General features: G+C 42.7%; 2 protein-coding genes and 1 long non-coding RNA gene across 6 annotated transcripts; 1 reads left to right on the plus strand and 2 right to left on the minus strand.

The window, feature by feature from the left end:
* Window positions 1-1,624: 1,624 nt before the first annotated feature.
* On the minus strand, window positions 1,625-8,576 carry rpap3 (RNA polymerase II associated protein 3). Of its 3 annotated transcripts, none has more exons than XM_028954622.1 (17): window positions 8,319-8,576; window positions 7,705-7,877; window positions 7,477-7,632; window positions 7,272-7,388; window positions 7,064-7,191; window positions 6,844-6,965; window positions 5,395-5,465; window positions 5,182-5,307; window positions 3,820-3,947; window positions 3,504-3,625; window positions 3,257-3,327; window positions 3,062-3,148; window positions 2,735-2,967; window positions 2,394-2,595; window positions 2,197-2,294; window positions 1,980-2,080; window positions 1,625-1,879 (listed from the first exon to the last, which is right to left on the minus strand). In XM_028954622.1, exons 2-17 carry the CDS (start codon window positions 7,855-7,857, stop codon window positions 1,794-1,796), a joined length of 2,001 nt encoding a protein of 666 aa, XP_028810455.1. In that variant the 5' UTR covers window positions 7,858-7,877; window positions 8,319-8,576; the 3' UTR covers window positions 1,625-1,793. The 3 variants fall into 3 exon arrangements, with proteins under 3 accessions (XP_028810455.1, XP_028810454.1, XP_028810453.1); XM_028954621.1 differs by having other exon boundaries at window positions 8,162-8,575; XM_028954620.1 differs by having other exon boundaries at window positions 8,201-8,574.
* Window positions 8,577-9,895: 1,319 nt separating this feature from the next.
* On the plus strand, window positions 9,896-12,409 carry atp23 (ATP23 metallopeptidase and ATP synthase assembly factor homolog). Its single transcript, XM_028954708.1, has 6 exons — window positions 9,896-10,242; window positions 10,321-10,366; window positions 10,444-10,525; window positions 11,072-11,209; window positions 11,411-11,494; window positions 11,940-12,409. Exons 1-6 carry the CDS (start codon window positions 10,092-10,094, stop codon window positions 12,141-12,143), a joined length of 705 nt encoding a protein of 234 aa, XP_028810541.1. The 5' UTR covers window positions 9,896-10,091; the 3' UTR covers window positions 12,144-12,409.
* Window positions 12,410-16,690: 4,281 nt separating this feature from the next.
* Window positions 16,691-23,899, minus strand: LOC114765147 (uncharacterized). 2 transcript variants are annotated; one of them, XR_003742584.1, is made up of 3 exons: window positions 23,820-23,899; window positions 23,576-23,716; window positions 16,691-17,846 (listed from the first exon to the last, which is right to left on the minus strand). It is a non-coding gene; the product is annotated as an uncharacterized LOC114765147 (long non-coding RNA). The 2 variants fall into 2 exon arrangements; XR_003742583.1 differs by having other exon boundaries at window positions 23,816-23,899.
* Between the last annotated feature and the right edge of the window lie 323 nt (window positions 23,900-24,222).

The raw sequence follows: 24,222 nt of genomic DNA on the forward strand, positions 1-24,222 counted from the left end.
GGAAATAAGCTGGTCATTGATGTGGAGCATTTCCAGAGCACGGTGCTGCTGACATGCGTAGCTGTGAACTCCCTGTCTGGCAAAACTGAGACCTCAACCGAGATTTTGCATTTGACAGGTGGGCCAAGCCGTTTGAATCCTAACACATTCATTTTTATTATTAATTATAAAAATGTTCTTTTTTTTTTTTTTTTTTTGCTTTGCCAGACCCTGTTTCGGTACGCCCAGTCTCCCAGGCACAGCCCATTGCAGGCAGGGACTATGCCTTGCAGTGTGTTGGTGCACAGAACCCGAGTTACATACAATGGACCCTGAATGGGGAACCCTTGACCGCAAGCAGCACAATTCACTTTGCCAATGACAATGGCACCGTTGAATTTACACCCCTGCTGGCATCTGAAGCGGGCGTATACGAGTGTATTGTCTCTGAGGGTGGAACGGTGATCCCGGGAATGGGATATCAGGTGGACGTTGTCTGTAAGTAAATATTGCTGATTTGGTATGTACTTGGTTGCCACAGTGGCCGCAGCAGCAACTATGACATGAGTCACGTGACTGGACTTACATGACTCATCGATTTGATTCTGATTTTTATCACCATCAGACTAAACCTTCAAAATGCTCTTCTGGGTCCGATATAAGTAGATCCAATATAATATATACATATATACATTATGTTTTTTATTTTACAGATGGACCATCGAACATTGTAATCATACAATCAGTCAAGGGACCAGTAGGACAAGACACCCTGCTGCTTCCAGGAGCCCGGGACACATTCGTCTGTTCCGCTGACTGCTATCCAGGATGTAACTATGTATGGACATTAAATGGCAACATCGTTGGAACAAATTCCACTTTGTCTGTTAGTCCAGTGACAGTGGCAGACAACGGTACCCTGGCCTGCTCTGCTTACAACACTGTGTCGCAAGAAGACAGCTCTGCCGACACGCAGATAGAGGTGGTTGGTGAGTGACGTATGTCCCAATATCGACTTGATAGTTTAATTCATCCAATCTGAATGGAGCAATTCCTTGTCTTGTGCCTCATTCAGTTGGGCCAGTTGACGTCACCATACTAGGACCAAGCAGTGTGGAAGTAGGAGTAAAGGCCACCTTTGTGTGCTCTGCTGAATGCACCCCACCCTGCAGCTACACCTGGAACGTGTATGGCAGAACGGTGCACGCCACAACGGTGCAGGTCACTGTTAATCGCTACGTGGCAACTGAATCAGTGTCCTGTACAGCCCGGAACACAGTAACAGGACAAAGCGCCTCAGTAAATGAGACTATTAATGTTTCAGGTATGAAGTTTGAACAAAATTTTAGCTGATATGCATTTGACAGAGCGTTTTGGTTGAGATTAATTCCTTCCTCTGCTTATCTTGTCCTCCTCTCCCCAGACCCAGACTGGTGTGGCTGTTGATCTACACATTATAGCCTCGGATAAAAGAAAAATTTGAAGCATATGTTAACCTTTTTTATGCAACAAATGTATATATTTCACACTAGTGATTTTATAATATACACAGAAATATGTATTATATTAAATTTGTGCTTCATAGCTGCTTTGTATCGTAACAAAATGTGTGTAAAGTCATATACATACAAAAGCAGACAAGCAATAAATGTTGGAAAGCATAAATACTTTTTTTTTTTTTATTAAATGATAGTATATTTGTTATTACTGTCAGAAATGTGGTCACATGGTTTAAAGAAAAAAAAAAAAAAACGATCATACTGAAGAAAATGCAACTGTCCCAAACTCCAAAAGCCTTCCAAGAAACACACAGGTCATATTCCATACTTCTTCTGAAGAGCTTGGACAGACTCATCTTCTAAACCAGCTTGCTGAAGAGAGTCAAACAGCTCCTCTAACGCTTAAAAACACAAGCAGAAGAGACATTCAGCATTAGATCACGATCATGTTACTTTCTACAAAAAAGTTCGGGTCATGTTCAAGAATCACATACAAATTACCTTTTTTCTCTGATGATGACATAAACATTACAGCCATATCAAATCGCTTCACACTTGCCAGATTTCTCAGAATGTCCAAGGTGAGCGATGGTTCCTCATGTCTACACGGAACAAAAGAAACACTAACACTTGATTCTGACAAAACACTTAATTAATCGATAAAAAGACACAATGTCAGTAGCAAAGATCAAGAGAGGAGGACATGTGGTTTACTTACTTAATATAGAAGCCATGAAGCGTTTTCAGTATCTGATTAAGAATTTCAGGTTCCAGGGAATTTTGAAATATTTTCTGGAAAGCTTCAGGTGCAATTTGCTGAAATAAAAAAAAAAAGCAAATGTAACATTTAGGGCTCTGTTTACCAGTCAAGCTACACTCTCTATACTATGAAGATAAAATATAAAAGGTATAGACCTTGAAGTATTTGTAAATCACTTCAGGTTGTTTCCCAATCCTTCTTAGGTCTGATTCAAGCTGAAAACTGTTTGTGGGAGGGTGAGGGACTTCAAAGTCTTTAAGATAAGATGAAGGCAGCGTAAAGCCCGGGGCAGAGTGATCTGAAACCTTTTCATGGTTTTCTTTCTCCTGGACCTCTACAGAATGACGTCCTGTTTCCCTGAGAAAGACAAACATACCGCACGATGAGATGTGACATCATGAGATTCCCACCACCCCACTGTAAATCAGAATCCGAGTCATATTTGAATATTACAAAATAAAGCACAGGGGTCAGCCATGGTGACGCAAAGGCTTACCTCACGGGGTGTTGTGAAGACGTCTCCGGGAGCTCTTCAATCTTCAGGATTTTAGCGCTAGGTGACGACCCCACAGGTAACCCGCCTTCTGCCCTCTCCCTCTCCGGTCGTATGTTCTGTGCCACGAGGGGCTGCGAACTGGAAAGCGCTGCTTCCAAAGGCTCCTTAACATCGTCGCTCACAAGCCCGATATCACCTCCAACTTCCTCAATCTCCATTCTCCTCATTGGCTTCTGAAATACCATCGTAGATTTAACACCAAATCAGTTCATGCACAAGCACCGCGTAATGCTTTATTTCAAAGAATGTCAAAATGAAAAGGCTTACAGTTGACCTCAGATGAGGAGGCTTGTGGATCGGCTGTACTGTTCTCCTCTGGGTGTGGGGCGGGGAGGATTTAGCAGCATTTACAGCCTTTATCATAATAAAGGAGACGAATTAAAGCTCCGTGGCACAGGAGCAATTAAGACATGTGTTAACCAATAAATAAACTAATACTGATTTCATGCAATGTCTGCATACCAATTCAATTTTCTGAAGTTCAGTCATTGCCTGTTTATTTCCAGGCTCCAACTTCAGGACCTGTTCAAAATCTAAAACAAAAACAAATGGAGAATTTGTAAAAAAAAAAAAAAAAAATATGCAAATTGTCAAACTTAATATCAAGACAATTAATCTCTTCCACAGCTTGTTACCTTACAGCATTGTGACCAGAGAATAAACAACCATGTACCTCAGTTTTTAATTAAATATACCATCTTCTACATACCATCTCTGGCCTCCTTCAGTTTGCCAAGCATGGCCTTGGCCGTCCCCCGTCTGGCAAAGGCTTTGGAATAAGTAGCATCCAAAGCAATGGCCCTGGTGCAGTCTTCCTCTGCCTCTTCGTACCTGATGGAACGTAAGCAGCCTCCAGTCTTGGTGCAGCGTTTATATGCAACTTTGTAAAAAAGTTAAATGAACAAATCTGTGGCTAGTGGCAGGCATTGTACACTTTAGCCATGCTAAAGAATCCTCGCCGGACAAATAATGATAAAGTAGTGTACAATCTGTGACATAGTTCAGCAGCACAATGAAGCGCTGACCTCTGAAGTTTTAAATAAGCCATGGCCCGGTTTGCTGGAAGCAGTACGTTGGTAACGTCGGCCTCCATTCCCTTGGTGTAGCATTCAACAGCAGCCTCATACTTCCCCTCTTTAAAGTAAGCATTCCCCTGAGGATAAAAACATCTTAATGAAAATCATCATAGGAATATTACGTGCCATCGTGAACATTCATAGAAACAACATATTGATTTACAAGACACATTTATACGTGTGTGTGTGTGTGTGTGTGTGTGTATACACAATGCGGTGCTTGTGTATGAACTGTTTGGTGTTTTTAAGTCTATGATGGTATTTCAGAAGTCAATCACAAGGAATCGAGTATTCTGTCTTTTCATCGAGTAATCGAGTAATCAGATAACTCATACTTTTGCGTTTTTAAACAAATGAGCAAGCAATTGACTGTCATTCCTCACAAAAAGTTTATTTTCTTCATACTTTTATTAGATCAAAGCTTAAAACCTTTGGGTTACTGGCTCCAGAACTAAGCCCATTTAATCAATCTTTCTGTGAAACATTCATGATGCACATGAAAACAAATGAAACATAGGTTAGCCTATTTGTCCTTATTTTTATTTTAATTTAAAAAAAGGAAAAAGGGGTTTACCCCCCCTGCTTTAGCCCATCTGAGAATAACGAGGAAAAAAAAAGGTATAAAGGTACAAAACAGCAAAAGGAAAATCTAAACAATTGAAGTATTACTAATAATCCATCTTAAACAATACAGTTCAGTTTCCAGTTGTATCCAGATGAGGTAGGTAGGTACAATGTTTGTCTTTGTGCAATGTTAAGTACAAAATAGAGAGAGAGAATTTGTCTTGTGTGTGCATGTGTGCAATGCGTGTGCAATGCATGTGCAAGGCTGCACTGCTGTGATGTACAACAAATGCTATAAACTCGCCCAAAAGTAAATCTATATGATAATGAATGTAGATTTGTCCATCTGTTGCATTTATTATTACTACCTTATGTATGGGGAAGGCGACAGAATACTCGATTCCAAAAATTTTCGATAGTTGCAGCCCTAGTAAAATGGTCCCACACTTCAGACATTTTATGCCTTTTACGCACAGCGGTATCTTCACTTTCCGCCAATAAAGCGCGCCTCCTCCTAAATCTTTGAAATGCGCGTCAGTTAGAACAGTCCGTGTAGAACAATGATACGCGGGCGTGATGCGATAATAGATGGACTTTGGTGATTAATTAAACGAATCATTCAAGTTACTTGAATAATCGTTTCAGCCCTAATATACATACACACACACACACACACAAAATATTCTACAAACATAGACTTTTTATGAAACATCTAGAACATTCTAATTAGTCATATCAGGGCCTTACACGGTCTTTGTTAACCACTGCCTCCTGTCTCCTCTGCTGCTCCACAAATTGTCTCTCCATTTTGGTATCCATCTCCGGCCCTGCCGCTTCTTTTTCCACTGTCGTTTCTTCCTGAGACATTAAGGCCTTAAAAGAAGAAGATCAAAAGAAAGTGTCATCTTTTTGTCACAAGTGTATGACAAGACGTCTGAATATACAGCATCAGTTCCTTACAGCCTTAATTTTCTTCAACTCATTCTGAGCCTCAAGGTTTCCTGGATCCAGTTTCAGGACCTCTTCATAATCTTGGGAAAGAAGCGCAAAATGAAAGCAACTTAAACCCAGCAACAAAAACCAAAACCCTGGAATTCTCTTGTTTTGGATGTAAAAATAATCAAACTTCTCGCTAATGCCGAGTCACAGTAAACAACATGGCCAAGCGTACGGTTGAGGCCAAAATTATGAGCACCCCCTTATGAAATTAGACAACACTCCATGAAAATTACCATTAACATAACAAGATATTTTACTGATACATCAAGTTGAAACAAGGAAGGGCAAAATATATTTTCCAAAATACAAATTCATTACCGCCCTGGCCATTAATAGTGTACCTTTTCTGAGCCACAACTGACACCAATCTCATACAGTAGTTCTTGACTAGATTGGCACAGGTCTCCTGAGGGATTTTGGCCCATTTGTTCTATCTGGGACAAATTGCATGGTCATTGACTTTCAGCACCCAACACAGATTACGATTGAGGTCTGGGCTCAATGCGGGCCAATTTATTCCCTGAGGAACTGTTGGGACTAATTTCAATGTATGCTTTGGGTCACTGTCATATTTTTTTCATGATGCCATGCACCCCAACAATATCCCTGTGCCTGAGGCTGCAAAACAGCCCCACAGCATGATGCTCCCACCACCATGTTTAACTGTGGGAACGTAATTTCTTAGTGGAGCAACTAAAAACCAAATTGGAAGTTTCACTGGTGTGACCAGCCGTTTGAAAGGGACAAATTCTTCTTAAACTCTGTATGGTTCCAGCAACACACACATATTAGGTCCATGTTGTATTCTGAACCAATCAGAAGACGGATGTCGGCCAACATAACCAAGTTCATTATGAGCCTTTTATAACATTTTTTCATGGTTACATTTTTTTTCCCAAACCTCAGACTTTACTTTCACTGCCGGTGCAACCAGAACAAAATTGGCATTGTCTAGCCTCAGCATCCATTTTCATGCTAATCGAAATACATCACCGTGTGAGCCCAAGTAAAATGATAGAAAGTAAACAGTGACAAAGCACAATGTGTAAAATTTCGTCTCAGTGAAGCACTTTAAAGGTCCAACATCATTTGCTTTTATAACAGTGGTCCCCTAATACTGTATCTAAAATCTCTTTCCGAAATTCAGCCTTGGTGCAGAATTACAGACACTTTAAGTCAGCCACACAATGAGGCTTTTTACCATATTTGAGATAAAATTTAAAAATGTATTTTATATTACAAAATGTTCCAAAAATGTCTAAATAGCATGGGTGAACGTTTCGTTATATCAAGTCTCAACAATGTTGAAAACATTGGGAAAAACTACAGCACATCGGATGCATGGATGGATAATAATTTCGGCCTCAACTGTATGCACAGATCTGTCAAAAATCCCGCCAGTTCACTTACCTTCAAGTGCAGGTTGGTAGGCCTTCAAAGCAAAGCGAGCGGCACCTCTTCGGGCGAACGCTTTGAAATATTTACCGTCCAGAGCGATTGCCAGGTTACAGTCTGCTTCAGCAACAGCATACCTGCAGATGTTCAAGTTACACTTACTTTCCACAGCAAAGCTGCTCTACAGACCATCACTTAATAACACAGGCACGTCCAGCACGAGCACAGAACCTACTTTTTGAGTCTAAAGAAGCATGCTGCCCGGTTGGTGGGCAGGACGGGGTTGTGGGGATCGGCATCCATGGCTCTGGTGTAGCGTTCCAAGGCGTCGTCATACTTTCCTTGTTTAAACAGCTGGTTTCCCTGCATCAGACAAGTTCACGCGACGTCAGCGCGACGCAGCGTAGAGATCTGCAACAGGAACGTGCCGCGCGATGACCTACCTTTTCCTTCTCGGCAGTGGCAAGGTCTCGGTCCACCTTAACCGCTGCTCCCTCCGGATCGGAGTCATTCGAATCGGCCTCACTTTCCTCCTTGTCCATCGCTTCCACGGCCTTGTCCTGTCAACCAGCCGGACCAGTGTGTGATTAAAGCTCTGTACTCAGCTCAAGAAATACCACGAAATCCACGTATCGTAAATTATTTTACCACATCAAATTTGTCCCACGCTTTGTAGTCGCACGATTGAATCCTGGATGGTTTATTTTGCTCTGCTCGACCATTTTCGTCTGGCAACTTGCTTCTGGCTTTCCTCCTCCTCTTCTTCTTCTTGAAGTCCTTATTTCTCACAGCCGGAACGGTTTTCTGCGAGGCGGACGGAGGTGGAAAATGTAGCCTTGTAGGTACGACGCCGTGTCGTGAATTGTAACGTGGTACCTGTGCTTCGTCCAGATTCCCGGTCCTGAGCTGTTCGTCCTTCTTCTTGATCTCGTCCTGCCAGCTGTCCAGCTCGCTGATGAAGCCGCGCAGGTCTTCTGCATTCTGGAGCACTTGCATCCGCAGCTCCGCGTCTTTACTTTCTCCGGACATTCCTGCGTTTTACCTGGCAGCTACGAAAAAAACTCGCAGAACTCACAGGACGATCTCATGTGATCCGAACTCGAAACTTGACACAACACGTTACCTCAGCATGCTATCTTTTCGGCTAACCTACACGCTGTTCTCGTAAGAACAACACAACCTTTCCGCCCGAGAAACGTTTTCAATTGTATAGCACGAACGTGTTACTCGCTAATAAACCTATTTAATAAAACTCTAGTACATTTTTATTTGTTTGTCGGGTTAGCAAGCTAGCATGCTAGCAGACGTCACGGCTTCGCGAGCACATGCGTACTTATGTTATGGAGATTTATAAAACGGGCAAATGGGAGACCTCGGATTCGTCCCACGCCCGCTGGAAACCGCGCAGCTTTGTAGAAATCGGCGTGTTAACTCAGCTCTGTTTGGGCTCGGCACCATGACACCGGCGCGGCTGCGTCACGCTGTCGTACCGCAGCCGGGGTTGCCAGATCCCGCGTGGTAAAGTGTCGCACTTGGAGAAAGACGACCGGGCACGTGGCTCGGAAACATTATTACAGATGTTCGCGTTGTAGTGTCCAATGCAAGTTTCATCCACGGAAGGTTTGTGAAAGACCACCACAGCGCCTCTGCCTGTGTGGAGTGGACGATGCGCCGAACAGCCCAGAAAATCCGCTGCAAATCCGAACTCAAACCCTCATCACGCTTCACGTTGTCCTCTACGGATTGGTCCGCGAAAACGGAGACCTGTAAATTGTGGTGTTTGTGAAATAATACATAATACGAATGGGGTAAACATTTTCGCACATTATGGGACTTTTGGAATTATTGGTCGTACAAATGTTGAATTACGGTACATATACAGTACAGGCCAAAAGTTTGGACACATCTTCACATTCAATGTGTTTTCTTTATTTTCGTGACCATTTACATTGGTCGATTATCACTGAAGGCATCAAAACTATGAATGAACACATGTGGAGTTATGTACTTGGTGAAATAACTGAAAACATGTTTTATATTCTAGTTTCTTTGCTCTGATTACTGCTTTGTACACTCTTGGCATTCTCTCGATGAGCTTCAAGAGGTCGTCACCTGAAATGGTTTTCCAACAGTCTTGAAGGAGTTCCCAGAGGTGTTTAGCACTTGTTGGCCCCTTTGCCTTCACTCTGCGGTCCAGCTCACCCCAAACCATCTGGATTGGGTTCAGGTCCGGTGACTGTGGAGGCCAGGTCTCCACTTTTTGTTAAGTTCATAACTCCACATGTGTTCATTCATAGTTTTGATGCCTTCAGTGAGAATCTACCAATGTAAATGGTCACATTGACCATTGAAACACATTGAATGAGAAGGTGCGTCCAAACTTTTGACATGTACTGTACGATCACCTTTCATGGCTGCCCATTGCTCACTAAGGTGATGGGTTAAAAGAAGAGACCGCATTGCACTGTTTGTACTGGATGCTTTGCTGTGGTGTGTCACGTTTGACAATTAATCACTTTCACAAACAACATAAAGTTTACCTTAATTGTGGTAAATAATTGAGCAAATGAACTAATTAAAAGCTCGTTTTGACAGTTTGCAATTATACAGTGCAGGTAAGTGATCTCTACTGCGCCTCAGATTATATGATATACCGGTTTGCATCATATCAATATGATGCAAACCGACAATATGATGCTTATCCTACAGCAATGCGCCATAATCCTTTATACACCAGAACAGGTTTCGCAGATCGAACTTTTTGAGTCATTTGATACGAAGGACCCACCGAAAACCCATGAAAGGTTGAACCCTGACAAAAAGCATATTAAGTATTTCATAGTGTATTTGAAATAGGAAAAAATATGGATTCAATGTATTAGTGGGCAGAATTGTATGAGATTAGTGGATTTTTTTTTTATCTTTGGAGTAAATTGAAATACGGTCATAACATGATTGTACACTTTGTATATGCTTTATTGTTGTTTTCCTCCGTTTGCAAACGTTTCACTTGGACTAATTAAGGAAGATTATCTGATTTTAAAGGCGGTCCCGTAATTTCGACCAATGAGACCGTCCTTTTCTGCTCACGTGACCGAGACCGAGTTCTACGCAGAGTCGTCTGTCTCTCCCGCACACGTTCTTGGCTTTAACCTCTGATTTACCACGTGGTTTAGGAGCCAGAGACCGACCTCTGCCAAGCTGCACGGCCCGGAGAGTCGCCCCGGCGGCCCGCAACTCGCCGGCTGTCAAAAACGACCAAAATGGACCAGAGCAAACAGCGCGAGGACGACTACGGCTACGGCCTGTTTCCGCAGAGAAACGCGACGAAGTACAAGAAGGGCTCCATCGCGGAGAGCCTGCTCACGTTCAACCACAAGTGTCAGGTCATGCTTCAGTTCGCCATGGAAACAAGTGAGCCGTGTGCTGCGCTTTTTTTAATATCGCTCCGTGTTCGGAGACGTGCGCTTCATTCTCGCCGCGTTCCCCCAGGTCCGTACGCGAAGCTGCTGCTGGGCGCGATGAAGAGCTCGGGATGGTTCGTATGGTTCGGTTTTGTTTGATTTTTTTTTTTGGTATTTTCGACACTTGACAGCCCGTCCTCTCGGCCCGCAGCGCGGTGTTTAAAGAGCGACATTTCTCCTGCGAGGACTGTGACGGGACGGTCAGCGGGGGGTTCGATGCGACCACGTCACAAGTAAGATGGCGATTCATTCACACTAGTGCGAGATCTAGTGCATCAGCAGATGGATAGAACGCTGATCGTTGTTCTATTGTGTTGTGTTGTGGTTTTTTTTTGTATTTTCTACATGTATGTCTGCACTGAAGGAGCTGCTTTTAATCTCATTGTACCTGCGTATAGTGACTATAAAAAGGCATCCCGAGCCCTTCTACTTTTAAGATGTGGCTTGGGCTACATCTTTATTTAAAGTGAAGTGAGTGTGATACACTGCGGCACAGCACAAGGTGACATGATGAAATGTGTCCTCTGCTTTTAACCATTACTGTTGGTGAGCAGTGTGTGGGGACGGTGCTTTGCTCAGTGGCACTTTGGAATATCGGGATTCGAACCGGCAACCTTCTGATTACGGGGCCACTTCCTTAACCGCTAGGCCACCACTGCCCCTCAAAAGCTTGTCAATGATCATTTATTATAGTTTGAGAATTTTTATCTATTCAAACCATTTTATTTTTGTTTCCTGGTATTCATGTATTTATTTTTATTATTTTTTTCTTCTTGTAGATTGTTTTATGCCAGAACAACATTCACCAACAGTCGCATATGAACAGAGTCGTCACACACGAGCTCATCCACGCCTTCGACCACTGCCGGGCCCACGTTGACTGGTTCAATAACTTCCGACATTTGGCCTGTTCTGAGGTGAGGTGTCATTAATAAAGCATACTTTTTTGGTTTTCCATATATTATTTTTTAATATAAAAATGAATGTATTGTATTCTGCAAATGCAGGGAAATTCTATATTATATTAGTTTGCACTATAATGAACTCACTCTTGTGTTTATGAATATTGCTATGTTGGTCGAAATGTTTTTCTTTCCTTTTTTTTTTTTTTTATGAAGATTCGTGCAGCTAATTTGAGTGGAGACTGCTCTTTCAGCAACGAACTGTCGAGGTTTAACTTCGGATTAAAGCAACACCATCAGGTAAAATGCTGCTCACATCTACGTTGACTGGGAGCTCCTGGGCGATGTCGTGTAAATCTAGGCTTTTATAGGATTTAATGTCCACTACTTTAAGGGCATTTGGCAGATGCCCTTATCCAGAGCGACCTACAACGTTCTTCCATGCTACCATCAATGAAGTGATCAATTCTGGTTCACTAGGACCCCCAACTATGAATACAATATTTTTATTCAATCTGTTATAGTTTCTATACATAAGACGGTTACGAGTTAATCTAAATATTCTCTAAAGAGGAAGGTCTGAAAAATTAGCTTATTTAGTACCACAATTACACTTATTTACTGCATTTTTACTTTAATAAAATTATAGAGCACAACATAACTTCTGGTCATTTACATAATTTTTTTTTATTTGGCACATATGCAGCACAAGAGTTTGACTTTTGCACCCTGTGGCCCCTAACAGGAATGCGTGCGCAGCCGGGCCCTTCGCTCGATCCTGGCCGTGCGGAAGGTGAGCCGAGAGGAGGCCGAGAAGGTGGTGGACGAGGTCTTTGACAGCTGCTTCAGCGACCACGCTCCCTTCGGCCGGATTCCTCACAGCAAAAAGGACGCCAAGTTTGCCCACAGGGATTTTGAGAACCGGGATCGATATTATGCGAACCTGTAGAGGGGCCTGATGAAGGGGCTCCTCATCATCATCAGGTGCTTTTAATGACTGCTTGCATCGTCACTGCACTTAATAGGGTGCTGAAGACGTCCCTCACTGGATGGATGTGAGCCACTGGGGTTTTGGTTGATTTATATTTGCCCATATAGAATTTTTTTCACAATATCGATGAAATTCAAAACCTTTTGACAGCAGCTTAATGTATTATTTTTATTGTTTCAACGCAGTGTGACGTGGTGGAAAAAATAAATCCGCAAACAAATCCATCAGGACGTCTGCTTCTTGCCAGGATGACCCCGTACATCCTAGATAAAAGTTGTCATAACTCTAATTAGATATTTTCAGCAGCTTTCCACAGAAAATGCAATATTCAGCCCTGCCCTATTGCACCCTCTCACTCTCAGGCTATGAGACCTACACCTTTCAGGTCTTGCTCCAGTGAAACTGATGATGGTGTTAAAATATTTTGGAAATGATTTCTGATTTACTGAATTAATATTTAAAATATTCTCTTCTGAAAGGATGTTGAGAGTTTTTATTAACACGAAATAAAACCATCCACCACCACAGTCAGTGTGTTTGAAGGTAAAACACATGAGTATTGGTTTTAGGTAAAAACTCAGAATCATGTGTAATCCTCATAATCACAACTGAAAATAATCTATTTGTAAATTCAGCTGTATAAAATGTCAGCTCTGTCAAATAAAGTTAGATTTTTTTGATATTCCTTCACAAAAGTATAAATGTCAAACATGTATAGAAACTTTTTTTATTATTATTACTTAATTATAACATTATATACAATAATGCAGAATCGTAACAAAAACATTAGAATATACATAAATCTTTGCATGGAGGATGAGATAAAAAAAAAATCTAAAATAAAGACAGACAGTTGGCTGCCCATTAATCTGTTCCTAGTGGATTTCATTGTTTGTTTCGTGAAAGTCATCCCCAAAAAGCAACATGAGCAAAATGGGCTTAAAAAGAAATTATATTTGTTTTCTTAAGTACTATTTTTTCGTATTGATAAATTACTGTATTTATTTACCTGTCCTGAACTCTTCCTCCACCAGGGGTCGCTACGGTAGCGTCGTAAATTGAAGAAAGTATGCCTGCAAACTAAAATCCTTCTCAAATAAAGTATGATCTAAAGTAAACTGATGGTCAATAAATTGAGAATATGCACATGATATGTGCCTCGTTTGAAGACGAAAATTTTACTTCGGAGCTAATTGTAATACAGAGTTTAAATTTGACTTAAATTTTTACATTTATGGCATTTAGCAGACGCCCTTTTCCAGAGCGACAGGGACAGTCCCCCCGGTGACGCTCAGGGTTAAGTTTGAACCTGTGACGTTGAAATCTTCTGGTTCACAGGCAAGTGTCGAGCTCGCTACTGGCTACTACACCCTGCGTGGTGGGAAGCAGGTGAACAGTGCATGAATTAGTGCAAATGTGCTGCATTTTTTTCCCTTTATCAGCTAATACAGGTTTAATGACAATTGGAATTTAGATTTTTTTTGTTGTAAGTACTTTATGAAGTATGTCTATAATATGTTATGTTTTACACAGACACAAGACCCTGCAACTGTGAAACTGAAATCGAGACGTTGACGACGTACAGTATGCTAAGAGTTAATTGTGTCGGCCAAGTGAGACAAATACAGCGGACAAAGATCCAGTAATCTGAAATCCCGCCTTCCAACAGTCGCTGTTGACATGTTTTAAAGAGCCTCCCCTACAAACACAATGGGTCACTCGGATCCAAGACAGGCCTGCTTAAACGTGTAAGGTGACACCCTCAGATTGCAGTCTTCAGAAGAAGTTAAATATTTGTTTGAAGATCTTTGTCCTTCTCAATCGGCTTCTCCATCTTCGCTGAGACAATGGGAGCTTAAGTGACTCTAATTGACTCCGAGGTCCCCTGCTGAGATAAAACGGTGACAGATACATTCTTGCTTCTACAGAGGGGGGCGTCTTTCACTTGTAAACAGGACATCCATACCTTCTGTGTTCCTTCTTCGAGTGTAATCATTAGCCATTTATGACCGTGTGATGGCTCAAGCCTTCTAGTCCTCCACAAAGAAGGCTGGAAGGAGAGCGCCGCAAGTTTTCACAGTCGAGTTTCACCCTGTCAGGCTTTCATCCACAACCCCCCCTCAACCTCTGAAGAAACCACTTCTAATGGAAAATGCAGATGTTTGCAAGTTTGCTCGGAGAGTGCATGGAAACGTTTTCAAAGGCACGTTCCATGTTGAGGGAGGGGGGGGGAGATACACAGAGCGTGTAGGGACCACATGTGGTCGAGCGCTGGTTAGTGAGCATTTCACCAGGAATCGCTCACACACACTCCCCCTCGGTGTCTGTTGTTTCGTGTTGTGCAGTTGGCCGCAGCCGAGGCTTCGGTCTGAATTGTGTTTTACGGCGCAGCAGCACATGCCAAAATAAACGAGAAGCAGACATTTCGCCTCTCTGGTCTGGTTGCAAGGATGGTTCTATGCTGCAGACGAGAGCAAAATGACTCCGGAGAGAATACTGAAACACTGAAACTGAGGGTCCGGGTGATGTTGTGTTTCACACCCCCAAAATGAGAGGAGAAATTACATTTTATAGAAGATGCATAACTGTGCAAGGCAGCAATTACTTCACACAGGAGGAATTAAACTACAGCAGAGTGACGTTAGGGATGGATCTTAATGAAAATACAAGATCATATCAAAATGGGCTCCAAAAACCAACCCGAATAGAGATCTGTATGTGTTTCACGCAGGCATACATTTTGTGACCAAGAGGCGGAATGAATGAAGCGTAAGGATAACGGGAAAAAAGTGAAAGTGAAGTGATTGTGAAACGCACCGTTTAACCATCACCCTTGGTGAGCAGTGGGCAGCCATGACAGGCGCCCGGGGAGCAGTGTGTGGGGACGGTGCTTTGCTCAGTGGCAACCTGCCGATTACGGGTGGGCACAAAGCAAAACCAGTTCTGAGAGAGAGAGGCGCCTTTTCGTACACTCCGTACACACCATGAGCTCAACACGTACATATTTGGAACTAGATCAAAGTGTGTTCATTCATTCAGGGGCTTAGGCGTCACTCTGCTGGCGTCTGAAAATGGCCAACAAATGGGTCAATTCTGATCGTGTGGAATTAATAATCAGACATTTTGTGGGTGAATTTCTCACCTTTCCTGCTTGCAGGAAACGAACACTGTGAGAAGGTACTAATCACCCAAACAAGGGGCTTAAACCCCAGCACTGCTAAACTCGACCATCCCAGCGGTGGCTTCATTCTACAGATTCGGATTCATTTAAAAAAAATGCATGATGTCAGTCGTGAAACATCTCTTCGGAATTGCGTGGAATGAAATGTGGTCCTGGCACGGCTTGGATTTCATTGGTCCCTTAATAACAGCACCATGGTAACCCCCTCCTGGTTGGGGTGTGGTTTTCATGTTGGTATGCTGCATTTCATCCTGTTCAGACACAAATCCACGTGCACAAAGCGCTCAACTTTTTGTCTCATCTGCCCATGGGGAAAAAATTCTTCTTTCATTTTAAGATGCCACGTTGGTTTCCTGTGTCATAACCTTCTCACACCAGCCACACCGGTGCTTTCTTTACGGGAGAAGTCTTTCGGTCACCTTTTTCCTCAGCATTCACCTCACACATGGAGCAGCACCAGTACTTAACCTGACTCAAGCCCTTCCAAATCACTAAAACACAACACAAGTACCTTCCAATCTTAGAAGCTGGTCCACTGTGCAGCATTCATACTCGCCCTGCCCATCAGCGATTAATGTTCAATATGTACATACCATTTTATGCTTTTCCAGTTAACAAGACAATATTCAGCGAAGTGCCAAAACTCAGGCAACGTAAGAGTCTGCCCGTATTTACTGTTCCTATTTCTGAGGTTGTTTGTGACATGACAGCACTCCTCACAAAATACGGTGTTTACATGAACCACGGATAAACTATTTCACGCTTGTTTTCTTGTACGTTCTCGCGTGACGTGCTTTGAAGGTGTCATAATGAACAGCACGACTGCGGCGGTTTGATTAAATGTGTATGTTGCGCTGGGATCTGACGCAATATGGACAGCATATGTGTTTGCACTCTGGTAATTACAACACTTTGAAAGGCATGGAGTTGTCCTTTTGATGTTAGTCCATCTGAACCGACTTCTTTGATGAGCCTCCCTGGAAAAGGCCATCTGGGTGGAATAAATAAAGAAGGAATAAATAAAGAAACAAAGATTCATATTTAACTTTAATGTTGAGCAGTGCGCTCTAAGATGCATTCTTCCTTCGCCGTCATGTAAAACACACACGTTGCATTCATAACATCACAACTGCCCCCAGTTCAACCATGGAGCACTCCGTGGTAGTTTTGAGGCATGGCTGCTGAATTCATCTGGAGTTTATGGAGCGTGGGGGTTTAATGGGGTCACTGGACGACACAGCAGCATAGCACACCAATGTCAAGCAAGGTTATGACAGCCAGAGTGGCTCAGCAGCCGCTACAACTTAATTCAATAGCAAAAAAAAAAAAAAAACAAGCGCTTCAGTCACAGTAGATTGGCTCACTGCATGAGATCTTGGTTTAAACTGCTGAACAGAAAACAGAAAACCAATAGCGAGTCCCCGCCATGAGTTTTATTTGTAACTGCATTTCTGCTTATCCATTGTCCATTTCATTTACAGCATTTATCAGACGCCCTTATCCAGAGCGACTTACAATTAGTAGTTAGAGGGACAGTCCCCCCCTGGAGACACTCTGGGTTAAGTGTCTTACTCAGGGACACAATGTTAGTAAATGGGGCTTGAACCTGGGCCTTCTGGTTCATTCACTAGGCTACTACCACCCTACCACCCTAAATCCCTTCAGTTGGTTCCGTTAGTACAACTGTATTTTTTTCTATATAACGTTACTATGAAAGGGTTAAAGTGACCTGCAGGAAAAGAATATGAGTGGAAAGCTCGTCCTCGCTGGTGGAAATTACATTTTTGGCAAACTCAACGTTCCGCTTATGGGTTTAGTGCACAAATTCTTTTGTCACCTTAATACTCACATCCCTTAGTAGTATATTAGCATTTACTATTTTAAATAGATGCAGTTAAATCTTTAAACCATTTACTAGTCGCCTTACCAGGAAACAATTTTTCATCACAATCTCCAATTTGTGTTCAGGTTGATCTTGGTTGATCTGATCTGAAACGGTGGCTTTTGATGCTTAATGTGAGCCTTAGCACAGCAGTCAGTAACTACCATGGAAAGTGGTTCTCCTTATTTCTTCTTTTTCTCGCTTTTCAGGAGACATTTGTCCACCTGAACTTTGAACAGGGGTGGTTGGTAACAATTATTGTCCTCCGGAAAACAAACATTACAAACCTATTACAATAATGATAGTAATTCAGGACGGGATTGATGGAGCCTCTCTCTCGGCTTCGGCCTCCCCGTCTCTCTTTTTTTCCCCGGCGTCCTCCTCACACCCTTATTCTTTAAGCGAATGCAGTGAGCCAACTGCATCAACGGGTGTGTGTGTTTGGCGGTGGGGGGGTGGTGAGGCAGCACATCTCCCAACCGCCAGCTTGGTTCCTTAATAATTTTATTTCTGTTTGAGAAATCCAGCCAACTGTGCCAAGACATTATCTAACATGCTGATGGAGCCGCCACAGCCCCCCTCTCACGTTCCAGGCAATCTGGAAAACATTAGAACATATTTGTTATGAGAAAGAATGATGGGCGTCTAAATGAACTGCACATTGGAACACTTCTTACTTAACTCTTGAGTCTTATTTTCAGTCTTATTTCTGCTGTTTCCCCGCATGATAATATATGTGACTTGGCTCTTATAAAATTTTAACCTGTCAAGGAAAAAGATGTGCTGTGCGTTAAAAATCGAACACAGTCCTGATCTGGGTGGGCTGTCCACAGGGGCCCATCTGTGATGTATTCCCTTTTAAAAGCTATTTAAAAGGCCAAATAGATGTGTCTCTCAATGCAATCCTGAAAACAATGTGCATGAAAGCTCCCACTGCAGCCAAAAAAATACTCATTTAAAACTTTCATGATAGAGGGGAAGAACGAGGGAATTCCCTCCCCGGTCTTCACACAAGGCCAGTTTTGGAGTCCGGTCCAGGAAAGCTGTAACACGAAACCCAACGATAAATTGGAGTCGCTTCTGTTGCTTAGTGTTTCCATAACAGTTCTACCAGGAATATGTGCATGTTAGGACAATGCATGCTTATCGGCTACATACTTCCCCCACACCCAGGTTTAGGATGCATTAACTAGAGTCTAATTTAAATACACGGCAGGGAAAAGTAATGTTTGATATCGGTTATGATATCCAGCAGCGTGACTGAATATCTCTTTGTTCCCTTTATATCCATTTATATCTGAAGACTACTGTTGTTGTGCTGCCTTCAACACCTGTTTGCAAATCTGTTTTTTTTTTTTTAAATCACACTTACAACTTAACCAGAAAATTTGCTTGAATTACAAACTATATACCCTACATTTCACTGGCAGTTGGTTTTAGCTTGTGTTGATCAGCACCAAAACACATCTTAGGATGGTCAGACCTGTTGGTCAAAGTAGGCAAGAACAGTATTACACCATAGCTTGGCAACATGGGTATAAAAAGTTGCCTGGACAACACAGTCAATTGGAGACTTTTACTGCGAATGCCCCAAATGCCTTGATCTTGGACACAAACCCTTTTCAGCCCTTCCTCAGGTAAACAAGCCCATTTGGAGACACCGGCCCTGAGAAGGCCTCAGGCCGATTGTTAAGTCGTAAACAATGACCTTCCCACCCCAGTGTTTGGTCAGAAGATCAAGATTTTCAGCACAGAGCTCTTGGAAGCAGTGTGATGGTGGAGTCGTTTGGTGGGGGGGGTACGGTATTTGGACTCATTCAGGTGTTATTTGGCTCCGTTTCACGTCCTAACTACTTCCACACGCTGGCGGACTAATATAAATGCCACAGTCTGGGCAACAATACTAATGTGGTTCTTAAAAAATAAAAACATCTGTGCTGCAGACTTGCCAGCTATTTTCCAATGGCATACAAACACTTTCTCATTCAAATTAAAAGTGTTTTTGTCTTCTCACGTGGTAAAATATGACTTTAATATGACAGCTAAAAGACCCAATGATCATGGCAAAAACATACAAGAGGACATTTTGTTAATTGCTTTACATTATAAATGTAGGTACTGCTGAAAGCCTGGAACAGGTCAAACACATTCTGTTGAAGTGCTTGACCTGTATTTTCTCTGCTCAAAAGGTCAAGGGTCATGAAGTGACAAATGGAGTTCTGTAGATGAAAGAGCATAAAACAGTCTCAACAGAAACCTTCTCAGATCTCATCCAGGACCTGGCAGCCCTGAAGTCCCACTTTTTTACAGCACCAAGACCCACGCAAACGTGACCCAGCACCGTAAAGTCGCTGTAATACATTCTCTGTGCTCACTGGAGGATATTTCCATATTTTCTACACAGGACGATGCGTGTGAGGAGTTATTGTACTGAGAACAAGTGGTATTATGAGCAATGAAAGCGGCGAAAAATGGGGGAAGAACAGAAGGCATCAGAATTTGCACCAGATTTACGATGAAGTGGGGTTTGTGAGAGCTGTCAATCATCCACTCAGGCTCCTCCCAATTTAAATGTTGTTTATAAAAACGTCATTACAGATCATCTTCTTGGTAATTACACACCAACTAATAGGGCAGGGTCGGTAGTGAAAGAATTCTGTAAATCACTCTGAACAACGTCAATAATATAAGACCATATACATAAATACATTATAGATACAACTACAGACGTGTCTATAACAGGAGTAAAATAAAACTGTACATAAGCCTTAACTAACATGAAAGATTATCATTAAATGGGTGCCAACATAATTGCACTCTAGACTAGTAGACTAGTACTAAGAAATCACTTTTGATGATGGAAACTTTTCATTTCTCACAACTCCACACAAGGCATTTCATCATCGGTACAAGTAACTTTAAAGCCTTTTGGGGATTTTCAGACCTATCATCAGGTTTTTACTCACAAGGATATTGCAATGGACCCATTGGTCTCGATCCATGGAAGAACGTCCGAAGCAAAGCTTGGGAGACTTGGGGCAAAAGGTTAATGGTGGCAAACACAGAGGGTGGCAGAACAGCTTTGTGGCCTGATGGATTTACCTCCCTTCAGAAGCGCAGGCTGACAATGGTGCCCTCCCCACAGGGGTCTGGGCTCACACACTCAAATTAGAATATGTTAATCACTTCCTAATCTCACCTTTGTTTGTGATACAAATTTCTTTTCCTTCTAAACAGATTCCACTCCACAATTTCCATACAACCCACTACAATACGTGTTAACAAGTTAACCAATGAATCCTATTCTTCTCCCTGATTGTGGTTGAATGTGAGTGTGAGAATGTGAAAAATGATGGCGGGTGGTGTTGACTTTTGCACAAAGCCACCTGGAGTTAAAACCGAATGTGACATGACACCCGTCACTTTTTTCTCTCGCTTTCCTTGCTCACTCACTGGTAACAAAACACACCCAAAGGGTATATGCTTAACTGGTCTGGATCCGTCCAGGCCTATAATTTCAGACGGGCTAAACACAGACAACCTTAACCACTTAATTGGCAATTTGTTTCAGGATTATTGTCGGGCTTTGCAGCAGGTACATTGTCTCTCTGCAGATGTATGATTTAGGAACGTCAAATTATATTTAATGTTCTCCCTTAACACGCAAACAAATTGAACCCATGGCCATTTCGTAACAAGATGATAATTGAATTGATTGAATAGAATTTGTGCTTGTATGTCCCTCGGGCAGGTGTTGGATTTTGGGAAGTAAGCCAGGTGCTGTCAACCTTCAATTTCCGTAAGGAATTTGATTCTCTCAAGCAACGCAGTGCAAAATATAGTACAAAGGCCAGCATAATATAAAGCATGTCAGTTCAATTACAGTTTAATGTAAATGATCTCAATCCCAATGAACTTGATAATATTCTGCAGCCATGCTTGTACTGGTTAGCCACTCATTAATAATAAGTGTGTCGGTGTATCACAGATTCAGAGGTGCACAAGGAGTCTTGTGAGTGAACTTCTCAGCAGTTCAGGAAACTCCGGTAACCTCCACTGAATCGAAATCGGTGCTTTGCATCCCTTTAATAGGTTTTACCACGTTTGGTCGTGTCTCTGTAGAACTGAGCGTTATGTCTGCAGCGCATGAAAAGATTGACATGAAAGTGAAGCGTAGAAAAGAAAGGAGAAGAAAAAAAGTGAAAGCCAGACAGAAAGCCTGCGAAAGCGATTTTATTTATGGCCTGCAGGTCCCCACCTGCACGGAGACGGCTGGGAGTTTACAGTTGTCCTGAAAGAGTTACAGGCAGCCGCTCTGAAATTTCACCCTTTTTTTTCCTCCTCTGTCCTTTCTTTTTTTTTCTTTTTTTTCCCCCTTTTTCTGTTTTAAACAAGAGAGCATTATTGTGGAACGCTTGTCAGACAGCCAGTTGCCAAGGCAGAGCCAGGTTGTGCTTTACGGCAACATTTGGGTGGAGAACAACTCATATCTGCTTTTAATCACACAGGCTGCCAATACTTTTAGAAAAAGGCCGTTTGGTATGGGGTAGATGGTGGGGGACTGGTGGGTTACTGGGACTCGATAAGGGACGAGACGTGAGTTGGAGGTCGTACGGCGTGTCAGCGGTTGCATTGTTCGCTCCTTTTTAACGTTAGGGTTAGGGTTTCCTTTGGAGGTGTACAGATATCAAGAGTGATATTTAGGGCCTAGCTAGCAGAATGTGCCGGGGAAAAAAAATGTTCCCAGAAAAGTTCCCAAAAGCACCCCAAACATTGTCTTTGTTCAGAAAAGGTATGAAAAACGCGTCTCCTTTCCCTCTGCTCAAAATTTCTCACAACTCAGGAACAACAATTCCAGTGGGCGGCCCTTGGCTGTTCGATATAACAAACATCTGTCTCCATCCCGCCACATCTGGCAGCAATGAGGGCAAATTAGCTACGAAATTCGGAGTGTCTGGCAGTGAGATAAGGCTCTGGCATGCTGAGTTCACTCTCTGTGCTTAGTCATGGGGTGGAGGCCAGAGCTGGGGCGCGGTGACCGGCCCGGAGTCAGTTTCCCAGCGACCCGCTTCGAAAGCCACCAGGATCCCGGGCTGCAGAGCTGATCTCGGAGCGGCAGGAACCATCACCCCCACCACTGTACGCTGGTGGTCTGAGAAATAGTTGATTTCCTGTCTCGTTTGTCTGGAGCCAGAATCAAAGAGAGGAATTATTTTGGAATTCGGTACAAAGCCCCGGCAGAAAATGGCTGCGGCTTCACCCATCGGCGTCTCAAAACTCAATCAGCAATTTTTTGTGGTTCTTGTTTTGTGCTTGATTGTCCACTGGTCCAGGAGATAGAATTGGCCAAATACAGCCTCAAATTATCAAAAGCAATAGAGGAAATTTATAAGAAATTGACAGTTTTTAAAAAAAATCTATATAGTAAATCTAGCTTTTTTGAAAAAAACACGACACAATACAGAACACTGTACGAAACATGTGACTAATGAAAACGTTTTTTTTGGCAATAAATATTTATGTGTTTTTATATTTAATTACCTGATATATATATATATATATATAATCTGAAAACAAATCTCAGTTTAGTTTGAACCAGAAATGCTACATATATAGCCCAGAAGAAATAAGAAGAAACCTTTTCTATAAATGTAGAAAATATCACTTGTGCCATCTAACATTAAATATTACCAGCTTTTTGAATTCCCGATGGATACTACGTGTCAGCCTATGGATCTACTGGCCAGGACGTCTTTGACTCGCCAATTCCAAATACGCTGCCGTCTGCCATTGGTTCCTACGCCGCATGAGATCATTTGCCTCAGAAGACTGGGGTTCAGCAGCTGCTTCCCAGGTGTTTGCCGTTTTTTTGTTTAATCCCGTCTTCATCAAAGTAATGGCAAGAGCCCATTACCCCCCTACCACCACCACCCACCGCCAACAGATTCATTCATCATCTATTCAGCATTACGGCTACACCAATGTACGTTCACAGTATGTAAAGCTCAGCTTAGTTTAAAAGGGTTTACAGTAATTTGCTCCCCCTATGTGGAAACGTTCAAAATCCTTGCAACATTAAAATTTGGCAAATTTAAAATGTACACTATTGAGACTGGAGCATATTGACTGCATGTTTATCAGCAGAATGCATTTCTACCCAGAGGAGCCATCTGTAAGGGGTGAATCATCCCTCCGAGACCCTCCCAGCTGCAAGTCTCGACAGCTAATGCACCAGCGTACCTTTTTCCTGCCGGCTGAAAGCGAAAAGCCCTGATAAAACAAACCTTGAAATGTGAACACGAGAGGGGTGTTGGGAGAGTGACTCACCCGGCAAAAAGGCTGAATGCACAGAAAGGCCAGACTCTCTGCAGGTGGGCCTGACTGGACTCCAACCCAGGCGCACCAGATGCCGGACTCAGGAGACCTCATCATATGACCATCTCCCATTCCTCCCTTTTCATTTCCAACCTGAATGAGTAAAAAAATATATATATATATATATCCTCCCCTGTGCTGAACCGCCTCCGAGATGAGGGTAGTCAGAGAGACGTCTAAAGCGTAGCTCACCCACGTTCACAAACACACACGTTCCTTCAGCCAACACTTGCTCAATTCTGCTCAGAAAACAACGTGGGGGGCCCTGAGGGAAACATGTTTCCCTTCTGGCGGTCTGCGGCGGGGCTCTGAAAGGCCACCCCCAATGCTGACAACTTCTCTGGCCAAAGCCCGTCAACAGGAACCAGTCAGTGATAATGATGGCAGACCATAAAATGTGCTCCCAGTCCTTGACCAAAATGGTGCTCTTGATCATACAGTTAAATGTGTTTCAGGAACTCTTGTACTGGACTGTTAAGATGCACTTGGCCCGATTCTCAGTATGGATGATGTCAGCCAACAAAAAGAAAAAGGTCCAGGACGTTATGTATCAATGCACTGAAACTGGCTGATCCTTCACTTATTTTTCACTTACATAT

Source organism: Denticeps clupeoides, chromosome 15, assembly GCF_900700375.1.
Source record: "Denticeps clupeoides chromosome 15, fDenClu1.1, whole genome shotgun sequence".
Classification (NCBI taxonomy): domain Eukaryota; kingdom Metazoa; phylum Chordata; class Actinopteri; order Clupeiformes; family Denticipitidae; genus Denticeps; species Denticeps clupeoides.

Coding starts and splice junctions, on each gene's coding strand:
- rpap3 (XM_028954622.1), bottom strand. CDS start 7,857: ATGTCCGGAGAAAGTAAAGACGCGGAGCTGCGGATGCAAGTGCTCCAG. Junction 6,966..7,063: donor TGCTTCTTTAGACTCAAAAA/GTAGGTTCTGTG, acceptor GAACATCTGCAG/GTATGCTGTTGCTGAAGCAG. Junction 3,149..3,256: donor AACTTCAGAAAATTGAATTG/GTATGCAGACAT, acceptor ATTATGATAAAG/GCTGTAAATGCTGCTAAATC.
- atp23 (XM_028954708.1), top strand. CDS start 10,092: ATGGACCAGAGCAAACAGCGCGAGGACGACTACGGCTACGGCCTGTTT. Junction 11,210..11,410: donor GACATTTGGCCTGTTCTGAG/GTGAGGTGTCAT, acceptor TTTTTTATGAAG/ATTCGTGCAGCTAATTTGAG. Junction 11,495..11,939: donor GATTAAAGCAACACCATCAG/GTAAAATGCTGC, acceptor GGCCCCTAACAG/GAATGCGTGCGCAGCCGGGC.